The sequence below is a fragment of the Octopus bimaculoides genome, chromosome 1 (assembly GCF_001194135.2).
Source record: "Octopus bimaculoides isolate UCB-OBI-ISO-001 chromosome 1, ASM119413v2, whole genome shotgun sequence".
NCBI lineage: Eukaryota > Metazoa > Mollusca > Cephalopoda > Octopoda > Octopodidae > Octopus > Octopus bimaculoides.
Genome location: NC_068981.1, coordinates 166,088,506 through 166,102,661, shown reverse-complemented (window position 1 = coordinate 166,102,661; position 14,156 = coordinate 166,088,506). Strand labels below are relative to the sequence as shown.

The window sequence follows — 14,156 nt, the reverse complement described above, 5'->3', positions numbered from 1 at the left end:
AAAATTCAGTTGCTAGACTGTCTGCCTTCTGGCTGAAAAAGAACCCAGAATGCTGTTTTGTCAACAAATATGGAAGACATTTCTCCTACACTGAAAAAAATCATTAGTTCAATTTTTTTTTTCCTTCTCCTTTTGCTATATTTTATGATTTTTAAAGACAACACAACTGTTTACATTTTTTTTTTAATTCAGGAAAACAAAGGCCTGTATAAGGTTATTTGAATGCTACTTAAAAAAAAAAAAAAAAAAAACCTAATTAGCATTTTTGTTTTTTAGAATGTCAAATTCCAGAATATTCACAACAAATTATTGGTCTGTACATAATGTGACATGTAACTCGTGTTTTTACATCTTTGAAATATTGAAATTTACAGTAGTAGTTTGTTTAATACAGCAGGAGATACTTCAAGAAATTACAAGAAGTTGGATTTAGTACAACTTACATTTATATTATTTTTAGTAAATAAGTTCATTTTACAATTCATATGTGAGTGCAGAAGCCAGTGTATATAGATTACAAGAATTTATGTACATTTAACAAAAAAAAAAAATCACATTTTCTGTATCAACTAAATTCATTGATATTTAAATGATGACAATGTGAAAATAAAACCAATCCCATATACAGTTATGGCCTGATAACAATCAAATGAAAAACTATACAGGCAGTAAAACAATGTCTCAATACTTGAGCATTGGTTGATAAACTAGATATTCTATGTTCAAATCCTGTCAAATTTTTACATCACTTTTTATCAGATCATTAAAGAGCTAAGATCAAGTCCAGCTTGTCAGGTATTAAAAACAATACTATAAATAAAATGACAAATATTAGTGACAAGCTAAATAAAAAAATGTTGGGATTATTTCATAAGTTGGTAATCAGAATAAGGGAAGTGCCCATGAACTTTGTAGGTTTTCCAGTTTGGTAAGATTGATGCCCAGAATCGGAAATAATTAAGTGAACTTTACTAAAGGCATCTAAGAATCAGGTATTGCTGCTAGACTGAGTGCTATGTTTAGGCCTGCTGTATAATTTGTACATTTTCTTCAATAATTTCTGCATTAAAGAAATGGGTTTTTAACCTTGACACATAAAAAGAATATAAACAAAAGTGCCACTGTTGATTTTTTGAAAGTTAATCTAACATTTCAGAAGACATTTATACTAGGGATTTTTCTTTTTTTTTTTTTGTGACTAGGCAGAGTTCTAATTTTTGTAAGGGAGAGGTATGGTTGATTGAACTGGGTAAAAAACATCTTACTGGTACTTATTTCATTAACCACAGGGATGTTAAGAATGACACAGTCAATTTTCTTAGGGGTTTCAGTTCAAAATATGAATAAAATAAAAATAGATGTTGTAAAGCATTCAGTGTAGTGCTTTATAGCTTTAGATAACGCCATCACCCAGAAATTTTATATTTAAAAAACAAAAAATATGAAAAGAGAAAAAAAAACAATGTAAGAATAGAGTATTTTGGTGATATTGTTTTGTAAAAGTTTAAAATCAGAGCCCAGCTTATTTCAAACTACAATTATCAATTCAATGATTTTTGTTTGATTTTAAAATATTTATACATTTTTTTTTCTCTTTACAACAAATCTCTTTCATCAAAGCAGGGATTTTTGAATTAATAAATCAGTTGAATTAATACACAAATGATCGAGTATAAAAAAAACAACACAAAACAAAGTGCCAAAAAAAGAAAACAAAAAAGGTCAACTACTTTTTCAAGATCCTGCCAGCCAATAGGCTGATAAAATAAGTATACATAATTTAGATGTTTGTATATTACATTAATACAATCAACAATGTACAGATGAATATGTGTGTGTATGTCTATGAATGATTACTAGAAAGAAAAAGCATGTTTGTGTGCTGATATATACTGGAAAATTGTTTTGGGGTTTATTTTAACTGAACGGCACTTAGTTTTCCTGTTGATACACACACACATATTTTCAAGAAATATCTGTCAATAGATACCTAAATATGTTGTGCAAAGAGGTCATTTATAGATGTGCAAGTAAACTTGGTATGGAAAGGCTGAATATACAGACCAAAATATAGTATGCAAAGTTTATATTATAGTCTCTAAATATGTTATTTGAAAGACTGTATAGCATTTAGACATATTCACATCATTTAACCCTTTGGCTTTTAAACTGGCTATATCTGGCTCTAAAATTCTACATGTTTTATGTTCAAACTGATCATCACATCATCAAAATAACAAAGCTATGAGATAATGCCTGATTGATTCCATGATGTGAATAAATAAGCATTATATTTGACAGAATAATCTGAACATTAAAAGGTTAAAGAGTCGTCTAATAAATAGACCGAAACATGGTATAACAAACGATAATATTTTACGTAGACCTAAATATGATATGCTAATGGCTGTACAATATATCTATATGTATATATAGTCTAAAGAAATTATAATACATAAAAAGCTACATGGTAGCCATAGAAAAATTAGCTATGGAAGCTAAATTGACAATGACTGTATGATCACACATGCTTTGGCATGTAAAATCAAATGTCCTTGTCCACCTAGCTTTCAAGAATACACACCAAGTTTTCTGAAATATTATCCAGGGAGATTTAACTGCTTTGCATAATGAAACTGGCATTAAGGCATCAGCCGTTACGAGGCCCTTGGTACTCTAGGAATCGTTTACATTTATTTTACTTTCCTTAGATTTTGCCTTTGGATGTCAATCTGTATGTCTTCTTGTTTAACATCAAACTGTAGACTTACAATCATACAGTTACTGTCAAGTTAGCTTAGCTTACATAGCTAATTTCTATGTGAATATCATGTAGTCTTTTAAATACATGTTAGTCTACACATTAAAGCATGTAGAATCAATTATATTGCTCAAATACATAACTAAATGTATATAGTAAACTTGAGCTCAGAGTTGTCAATACTTCAGTTCCATATTCAGTTGACTATTTGATCTTATAAAGATTTTTAATTATAGATGCCTATATTAGAATGATAGAAAATATGCCTTATATATGTGAGTGTGTGTGTGTAGAAGCTAAGTTAACAATTATTGTAAAGGCCTTTATTGGTGGGAGGATTTGGGTTTCAATTAGGGGATAGGTGGGTATTCAACAGTAAAGTAATGGTGCCATTTTCTAAATGAAATATTAATAACAAATGAACAACAGTATAGATTAAAGATTCAACAAGCAAAAACTGACATAAAAAGCCCCCCCCCCTCTCTCTCTCTCTCACTTTTCTCACATTCGCATCCACCCCAAAACACTTTTTCTAGCTATTTCTCTTTGTATTTTTCTTAGTTTTTTGTCTTTAGATGTTATGTTATTTAAATGAAATATTGTAATAGTTTTTAACTTACAAGAAAAAAAAAAAAAATTCAATTGTATGTAAATACAATTAGTTAGAATTGTATTTACATCACCTAAAAGTTTATTCCACAAAATAAGTGATACTTCATATATATATATATATGTATGAATATAAGTCTACCTGTCTGTCTATCTATGCATACACACACACTTATAATACAAACATGCATGACATTATCCAACTTGCTGTCTTGTATGAACCAATAGTAATTTTTAGTCTGGAAATTGTTTCACATTGCCCAAAGGTGGTGAGACTGCTACAAGGTAATAATAGCTGTTATTTTGAAGTGTCCCTTGCTTCACTGGCTCTAGAAGAGGAATTAATTAAGCATGTCTCAAAATACATGCCTTGTTCAAAGGCAATAAAGTGGCTCTTCACTGAACTTTACCCCTCTAACTATAGCATTCACTGTATAGTTACGCCAATCAAAAAGTGCTTGGCATACTTTCACTATAGTATTGCTCATAGGAGAAAATGGTTAACACCTTTGCAATATTTTTGTCTTATTCCTGCAGACAGAACAGAAAATTAGTATTTCACCCTATAAGATTAGGTTCAAGTAAAGAGAAGTCCTAAAGGAAAAATAACAGATATTATTGCTTAGGATGCAGTACAAGCTGGTATCAAGACAAACTTCTGATGACCTGTTAGTACTATCAAGTGCATAGCAAACACATTACTGTGACTGCTTGGTCTGCTGTGTTTGTTAGATTGGGCAATTAGCTTTGGTTGTGATTATATATGTATATTTATCTTCATTTAATTAAAACTGAAGCTTCATTCTGCCACTATTCTGTCTGCTATGAGGTGATACTCATAGCAGGGAAACTCAGAGTAGTGAGAGAGTGAAGTCACACTTACAAATAAATTTTAAAATCTTCTACTGATAAGGAGTACATTTTTCTTTCATTTGCACACCTATATATATGTATACACGAACATATAAACACACATACATACACCTCTATACGTAAACAGTCACCAATAATGTTTCATTTAATTCATCAACTATCCACAAGGTATTCAGAAGGTGATGTTTACTATCAACTACAGAACATACACTGTACAGAAATATGGAAATATATCAGAACATATACAACTTCTGAAGTGTAACATACTCACAAAATACAGACATTATCCATGCATACTATTATACATCACATTCACTGCAATACTGACATGAAGATACAAATGTAAAACATTTACAATATGACATCAAGTTAAAACACAATTAATAATTAAAAATTAACAATTAAAATGGTCTTCAAAAAAAAAAAGTATATAAACTAATAATTTTCTTCTGAAATAGCTTTCAACAAATACCAGCAGGCATAAAAATGCTTAAAAAAAAAAAAATCTTGATGAGGAAGATGTAGCTGTGTTTGGTTTGGAATAACCAGTTAACTGCTGGTTTTGGGGAACAGTATAAATAAAGCTGATATGAAGAGTGAAAAGTTTTGTTTCTTTTTTTTTTGTTTTCATGTTGCTTCACATAATAAATATCTTGTATAGGAAAAGAAAATGTCTTGATTTACATCAGAACTTCCATTGTTTTTTTGTTTTTTTTTTAATAATTTCATACTCTCTTTTCTTCTGCAGGTAGTAGTAGTAATAGTGGTGGTTGTTGCATTTTGTGTAAATCTACAGGTCTAGGCACTAAGAGCTATTCACAGCTCTCTTTCAGATTTGGAACCCGTATAGTAGCCATTATTTTCTCGAGACAACTGACATGTTTTGTTCTGCTTTTGTTTCAAGCTTCATCAAACAGCCGCTTTATCTTCTAATGACCTTTCAAAAGATTGTACAGTTTTCTCCAGGACAGCCAAGCTGTCGTCTTCACCGGTAGTTTCATTGTTTTGTGATTCAGAGTCTGTATTGTTGGGGCTCAGGTCAAGAAAGCCATTCAAATGAGCTGAAGTATCAGATTTGCCTTCAATAATTTCAGTTAATGTCCTGTTGAGTGTTTCAGAATCCATCAACTCTCTCATTTCTTCATCATCTCCACCAACACTCATGAAACTACCAACCATAGTAGCAGATTCTAAACCTTTTCCATGGTCCATTTTTAGTTGCAATACCTGTAGAATTGAAATAGAACAAAAATGAATGAAATAAAAGAAAATAAATTAGTGAGAGTCTACCTAATTTAAAATAGGTAAGCACTCTCATTCCATAGTGGATAGCAAGTAAGAAGTATGTTCAATAGTAAAATTAGGAACAAAAAATTCATAAGCAAATATATAAATTTGTAGAAAAGGAACCCAGGTAAGCTGTTGTGGTTGTTGTTGTTGGCACTCTGTCGCTTACGACATCGAGGGTTCCAGTTGATCCGATCAACGGAACAGCCTGCTCGTGAAATTAACGTGCAAGTGGCTGAGCACTCCACAGACCCTTAACGTAGTTCTCGGGGATATTCAAACAACGAAAATAGCAAAAGCTCAAACCCAGTAAAATTCATAACAGTTCGTAAAGCAAGTAATTTCAACAAGAATTTTAAATAAGGGAGACAACTTTAATACTTTGCATTTTAGACTTACCTCATCCTGAAGATCATAGATTTTGTTCTCTAAATCTTGCGTTCCACCTTTTACCATCAGTTGTCTGGATGTTATCAGTTCAGCTTTCTGCATGGACAAAAAAATAAATCATCGTTTAGTTTTACTTCAATAATGTAAACTAAGCAATTTCTATTCCTGTTATCCTTGCAACTGAAAACTCAGAAAAGGGAAGTTCTAAGCTTTTTACAGTAAGGCTGATTGCTTCAGCCATCTTCCCTGACCCCCACTATATACATACATACATATATATATATATATATATATATATATATAATCAGCTACATAAAAAGTATAGATCTAGTGCATGAGATTTAGTATGCAAGATAAAACCAGTGTTTAACACCGGTTTCATAGAGCAAGCATATAGGAAATAAATCTTACTCTGGCTATAATGTCACAACAAGATACCTATTATCACCTATTTATTCTCTATTGAAAAATAGAGTTAAAAATTTCAGCAAAGTGGCACAGCAACGTCTATGCGAATTTCAACACAAGACACGTAAGTTAGCAATCCAATAACATATCGACAAAGTCATCTGAGCCAGAAAATGATTCAATATACTGAGTCCACTCTGCAAAGTGGTTGGCATTTGGAAGTTTGGGAGGGCATCCAACTGTAAAACCGTGCCAAAACCGACCTTGCCTGTGCTGGGGCCACATAAAAAGCACTTGGTCCACTCTGTGGAGTGGTTGGTGTTAGGAAGGGCATCCAGCCGTAAAAAAACCCTGCCAAAAACAGACACAATAGCCTGGGGTAGACTTCTAGCTCGCTGGCTCCTGTCAAACTGTCCAACTCATGCCTGCATGAAAAGCAGATGTTAAACAATGATAATGATGATATTTACATACAAAAGGCATCACACTGTAATTATTGAAATAGTATGAGTTGAATATGATAAAGAAACTATGCTCTCTACCTCTAAAAAATAATAAGATAAATATGTGTGGTTATGTGTGCATGTGTATATATACAGAGTTCACTTGGCTACCACATAGTCTCAACTTATATTTCACTATATAGCACTTCAGACAAGTGTTTTCTACTTTAGCCACAACACTGATTTAGATCTGTGAATTAGTGGTGTTCCAATTGTGACCATCTCAAACTTTCATTAGTCATAATACATCATGGATCACACAACCCAATGTCAATTATTTATTAATTATTATAGTAGAGTTTCGATTCCCAGACCGGGTGTTGTGATTGTTTATTGAACGAAAACACCTAAAGCTCCACGAGGCTCCGGCAGGGGATGGTGGCGAACCCTGCTGTACTCTTTCACCACACCTTTCTCTCACCCTCGACGTCGTAAGCGATGGAGTGCCAACAACAACATAGTAGAGTATCATTTAAAGAAGATTTGGCTGGAGTTGAGCAATCATATAACGTTTTCTTGTTTGCTTGTTGTAATAGCTATTCCTGTTGTCTAACTCCAGGTTAGTCCTTATGTAGAAAATGTATGATCGAAGGCATTCCAGCCAGGATCATCTCATCTTTTTCTTCATTATCCAATGTGTTCACCACTTTTTAAGATGGTTTGAAGGTGCATTGGCTACTATTTCCAACAACCCAAGTGGCCACATAGCTGGTGGTGCATCTAAAAATATTTTCTTCAGTAGTACTCCTTTGATTCAATATGTTACACTGCGTTAAATGAAATATAGCAGTGAATTCAACTACAAATGTACACAACACTTACCTGTACTTCTAAATGAGCAACTTTTTGCTTCAGTTCTCCCACCAACTGTGCAGCCTCAGCTTCTTTAATTCTAAACATCATGAGATCTTCTTTTCGCTATAAAACAACAGTGAAACATTAAAATATAATTCCAGCTAGAAATAGTAGAAATAGCTATCATATCTCTCTCATACCACACCCTATCATCTTGAAAAAATGAACACCTTGGTTAATGTAGTCATGGATATACAACCTCAAAAATAAAAAAATAAAAAAATAAAATAAAGCTACAATTCCTTTAGTCATAAGTCTGCTTTTTCAAGCAATGACAGCAACAACAAAAAAAAGTTATCTGTAAACATCTAAATTAGTGGTTCTTAAAATTTATATGCAATAAATTGTTTATCTTTCCACAGTACACAAAATATTTTAACAGTTTTTATATAATTCCTAATATCTAATCATAAAAATATAATGGGATTTTTTTTAAACATTGAATGGCTATTTTATAGGTTGATAACCTCTGATCTAAATTATCAAATCACAAGTTAAAGAGGAAAAAAAAGAAGATTCTACTCACTTCTGATGCAAGATTATCACCTTCTCTCTTCAGATCTTTGATATTCGATTGTAACATCTTTTCTTTATCTTCCTCTTCTTGAATCTTCTCTTTCAACAGTTTGTTCTCTCCATCCATCCTTTTGATTTGGTTGGTACAAATTTGATTCTGCAGTGAAATAAAAAGACAAACAGATAACAACAACAGCTACACTAACTCAATAGAGTTATTATGGTCAATCAAGTTGTTTGGAGTTGTCATTAATCTCTGGTGAGTAGAGAGCAGCCATTTTCTATATTGGAAATCAGATCAACTAAGGCTAGCTATAAAACACATAACATGCATTGGCATTGGATAAAGCTGGCTCAAAGATTACTCCAAGATGGGTAACTCATTCTTTAAAGTGGATAATGACAGTGACTATAATAAAAATGATCTATTACATTGATACAATGCTCAGATTTGTAGGTAAAGTGGGATAGAGTTATAAATGTGGAATCCATTCAATTGATGTAACCTTTTCTCAAGGAATATCTGTAGTATTGAGTAATTTGTCAGGAATTATTATAATGGCTTCACCTATTCAACTATAGCTCATTACTTTGATTTAAGAATAGTCCCGATCACTGTTTAGATATTTCCTATTACAACTGATATTTTTCTGTGCTAATCCTATGAAAGCTGACCTAATCTAAAAGTACTTTAATTAGCAAGCATAACTTTATTTGTGCAAGTTTCACTTAAAATGACAAACATTATGATGGCTGCATGTATCAAACAGGAATGTAAATTTGTTTATTAAATCAGCTTGCTAGGTGGTTTCTTACAGTTATTCAATCAACAAACCAGCCATGTATGTGGAAACTTATGACACAAGTGTACACTATACTTCAAGGCATGTATCAGTTGCAGTTGCTGTGTTGTTTCAATACATTTTGCTCTTGAATCCAGTTCTTATTGTTTGTTGTAACATAACTGAGCGTTGCTGTTTGTGTAATATAATTATGAGGTAGAATGGGCAAGAAAGACAATGATTTGAGGGTTTTTTATTATGTTAAAATACTGCTAAATTGTCATAGGCTCAAACATTGCTACACCCAATATATATATATATATATATATATATATATATATATATATATATTATTCCTTCCTCAGAATTAAGTACCTAAGGTGGGTTGGTTGTAATATTATGATTGCAGTAATTTGTAGTTAGTGAGTACATACAAGTGCAAAGCATGGTGCTTTGAACTAAAGAGCAGTATGGTGTTGACTATGAAGTAAAATATGATGAATGTAGAATGACAAGTGAAGCTTATATGTGTAGTTTGCTATTGTCAGCTGATTGTAGCTTGATGTATTGAGCATAGCGTGTATAACTGAGCATTGTGTAATGTACTAAGTGTTGTTGTTGTTCTTATTGTTTATCCCCAGACCATCCCTAACTGAGCAGAACCTATGATCAAAGGCAATCATAGCTGTGACCATCCCATCTTTTTCCCAACATTGAGAATCCAGGACCACATTATTTAATGTGTCCTATTCTAAGTTGTTGTTAGGGGTGTGATTTAAAGGAGACTTGGCTGCTGTTTCTTGAGCAACCACATGACTTCTTGAGTTAAGTTAAGGGTTGTCTACTGAGTGTAGGGCAACAGCATTGCCTATAAAGTGTTGTGTTCAACTGAGTAAGGTATATTAAGTAGAGTGTAATGTAGTATATTAGGTGAAGTTTGATGTACACAATGTGGTACAGTGCAGTAAATGTATACGAGTTCCAGGAGTGAATGAAGTGTGTTGAGAGGTGAATATACATACTTTAGAGCATCAAGCAGTTTGCAGAAGAGAGATGAACCCAAATAACTAATGGTGAAATATGCACATGTCAGTGGTAAAGGAGAAGCTTCACTAAAACATTTTCCCCATCTCAACAACTACCACAGGTAGTATTACTACTCACTTCCAAATCACCATTATAGATCAGTATAAGTATTTTGAAGCTAATCTAGGTAATAAAAATAATATAAAAAAACAATGAAACACTTGTTTCAAAGCAACCTGCTCTCTTAACTACTGTATATTACTGTCTACCCCTCTTCATATGCAATATTACTTCCATTTCATTCAGTTTATTTATGTATTTATCTATTCCATTTAATCTTTATTTATACCAGCCATAAGCAAACAATGGCATGTGGGATTTTCTGAATGGCATGACTAATGAAAAATTACCTTGAATTTTTTTTTTTTTTTTTTTTTTTGTAGTGCCGCCCACTTTATGATGAAGTATGTCTCATGTGACCTGTTTCTTGAAAATAGTTGCCCATGCTTTATTTAGACCATGAAGACTGTCGCTTGTGCTTTTGAATTCTACATTGCTGGTTATCACCCATGACCACCTGACTCTCCAATCTTCTCTCTACAACCCTGGTGAGTCTTATTTCACAAAACTCTACATTTGAAACATTTTTTCTAAGACCTTATTCTCAATTGAAGTCCTTCAACCTATGCAAAACAGCAGCCAAATCTTACTCAAACTATATTGGGTAATGTATGAGATGTGAGTGGAGAAAACCCCCAGATGAAATGGCCATGGCTAGAATGCTTGATCACATGTCTGCTTAATCAGAGTTGACATGCAGTTAAATAGCAAGAACAACCTGTAGAAATTCAGGCTAAACATCAACCTCATGAATGTAGTGGATAGACCTGCAAAGTTTATGAGGACTGCTAACATCTACCTGAACTAAAATGTGTGTGTGTATACACACACACACACACACACACACACACATTGTATTGTCATTTGGTTACCTGATAGTCATTTGATTACAATACTTTCTTTTACCTTGTCATGATTCACCATGAACTTAGACAGTAGATCAACTTTCAGATAATTAACTATAATAAAACTACTGTTAAGACTTGCTATGAGTGAGATACCCATCTCTCTGGTGCCAGAGAACAAATGAGTAGAAACAATGTAGGGCAGAGAAGTCTCTTCAGACATCCCTAGTGTTGGTGCCACAATAGAATGCCCCTAGTACACTCTGTAAAATTGTTAGTGAAAGGACAGAGACCATGTAGGATAGTTAGGACTGGACTTCCTAGAGACAAGATAATCTTCCTAGTGCTGTGCTATGATAAAATGCACCCAGTGCACTCTGTAAAGTAGTTAGCAATAGGAGGGCATCCAGTTGTAGAAGCCATATCCCCAACATATAATGTAGAAGTAAGACGTTGTTCTGATCCCTCTAAGGGGGAAGTAACTTCAAATAAGATCCTGTCCAACACATGCCAGCATAGAAAAGCTGATGATGATAATGATGTTTTAAATAACAAGAACTTAAAGGTGGATTGAGCAGTATTGATTGTTTTGTAATGGTTAGCATGCTTGCAGGTGAAGGATGTGTGGTTACAATACCATCAAAGCAGTTGTGCGAGGTGATTAGCAATAAACATAATTCACCAATACATGTAAATATATAAGTTACTGATAGCTGACTAACTTATTCCATTTTTAATATATACAAACTGACCTTCAGATGAAGACTTGTTATCAACTAATATATCCATTACTAAAATAAAAAAGAACTTTCTAGAAGCATGCTACCATGTTTTCTAGAAACATGGTAGCATATAACCTTAAGTTGGCTTTGTTTTTATTCTTCTGGTATTGGTAGAATAAGAACCAGTCAAAAATTCTTGGGTCAACTTAAGCTGCTGTACCACCCCAGTCTTCTAAAATTGTGTGGCCTGAAGTCAGAAATCAATATTAAAGTGGCCAAACAGGTTCAAATTCCACTCGAGTTGACTTCTAATTTTCCTCCTATTGGGGTAGTTGAAGTAAGCAGCCTTGTGTGAATGTAGTTAGAATTCAATATTACTGGAAAGGTTTTAAAGTCTGAGAAATTTTCCAAGAAATTTATACATAAGATGTTTGAAGAAGAATTAATCTTAACCTACAGGAAAGATTAAATTTTCTTCATCTGCTCAGATTTACAGATGATGAGGATAACAAGTTTTAGCTGGTTGAGTTGATCAAGTGCTGGCTCAAAGGTTAATAATGATCCAATCTACCACACAGTAAATAGGTGCAAGGGTGAAAGCATAAGCAGTTGGGACATTATATAACTGACTGACTTTTGTATGCTTTTAATGCTGAGTTCAAATGCTTCTTTCAGCAACACTACTGATATATTGCTGTCCAAAGGATCAGTCATTATGTAGTTAGTACCTTGGAAAGAGTAATAGGCTCCTGTACTTTGTGATGACTTCTGACTTTCTTGCTGCTGTTGGATGCCAGCTAGCAGTTCAATTATTATTTTTTTTAAAGTTTCAAATGAAGAAAAGAACTTATTGAAGAGTTGATGCTGACTACAAAATGTAATCTACCAGATACAGTCAAATGTTTTAAGACTCATCTTAGAATCTTCTTAAAAACTATTTAATTGAATTGAAAAGCTAAGTAGGTTTTAGTAGAACTTCTAGCTGCAAGTAAACAAAAAATGCCTCTATCACTATGGTGTCACTGCTCCTTTCTTATCTCCCTGTCTCTCATTACCATTGTTGCATCCAACCTGCCCTCTAAGCCTACATTAACCTCTATACCCAATCCTTTCTCCCTAAATTAACATCCCTCTGGAATCTACCCCAACCCTGCATGTCTTTCTTATAAGTAGGCACTGTCCCTCTTTCCAGACTCAACAAGTGTGAAAAAAAAAAATTAAAAAAGTAAAGTACAAAGGTAAAAATGATACTGCATGCATCAAAATAGGGACATACTATTGATAATTGTAAAAGATCCCATATTCAAAAGAAAGTTATCACACACTAATTATTGGTCTCTCTGTAGCACCCACCACCAAACCTTTTGATCATATATTGTTGTTGTCATCATAACAACATTCACTTTTCCATGCTTGCACGGGTCAAATGATGATGTTTGTTGAGGCAGATCTTCCGCAGGTGGATGCTCATCCTGTTGCCAACCAAGATAATATTCTCCCATGGCCAGACATGCTTTTCATGGAAGACTGGAAATGAACAACACTGCTTCGTTTATGATCATCACATCAAGACAAGGGTACACACAAATGCATGCACCTACACATCATTTAATGTCCAGTTTCCATGTTTGGGTCAGATGGAGTTAATTAGAGACAGATTTTCTATGGACATATGCCCTTTTTGTTGCCCATTGTCACCTGTTTCCAAGCAAAGTAATATTTCCCCATTATCAGACAGGCTTTCAGAGAATATTGGAAATGAATTACACTGCTTGTATGATAGTGACACTCATTTACAACTATTATGTAATATTAAGAAAGAAGACACAAACAAACACTGATGTTTGATTTTATATGATGATTTAGCTGGTCAGATCTTCAAAGTCACTGTCAATAGTATTCTTGTTAGAGAATAATACACACACACACACACAAACGGATTCTTTCAGTTTCTGCATACATAATCCACTCATAAGGCTTTGGTAAGCCCATGGCTACAGCTGAAGACACTTGTCCAATATGAAACTCAGTGGAACCACAAATCATGTGGTTGGGAAGTAAATGTTTTACCCCAAAGCCATGCCTGCACACACACACATGTACATATATATATATATATATATATATATATCATCATCATCGTTTAACGTCCACTTTCAATGCTAGCATGGGTTCTAGTATGCTCCGTTGGATGTGTAATGTCAATGTGAATACCCGTAAGAGTGTAAGTATCTTGAGAGAAAAGCTGAACATTAGAAGCATCAGTTGTGGTGTGCAAGAGAGACGATTGCGCTGGTATGGACATGTGGTGAGAATGGATGAGGATAGCTGCGTGAAAAAGTGCCACACCCTAACAGTTGAGGGAACCCGTGGAAGAGGTAGGCCCAGGAAGACCTGGGCTGAGGTGGTGAGGCAAGACCTTCGTACATTGGGCCTCACCGAGGCGATGACTACTGACC

General features: G+C 33.7%; 1 protein-coding gene across 4 annotated transcripts in view; it reads right to left on the bottom strand.

Moving 5' to 3' along the window:
• Positions 1-1,124: 1,124 nt before the first annotated feature.
• LOC106869320 (EVI5-like protein) overlaps positions 1,125-14,156 on the bottom strand; it is a 301,815-nt gene continuing 288,783 nt past the window's right edge. For all 4 annotated transcript variants that reach the window (XM_014915019.2, XM_014915018.2, XM_014915020.2 and 1 more), the window contains 4 exons: positions 8,213-8,359; positions 7,654-7,749; positions 5,930-6,016; positions 1,125-5,470 (listed from right to left, as the gene is read on the bottom strand). In XM_014915019.2, coding sequence (XP_014770505.1) covers positions 5,153-5,470; positions 5,930-6,016; positions 7,654-7,749; positions 8,213-8,359 — 648 coding nt within the window. In that variant the 3' untranslated portion in view covers positions 1,125-5,152. The remainder of the gene's footprint in view (positions 5,471-5,929; positions 6,017-7,653; positions 7,750-8,212; positions 8,360-14,156) is intronic.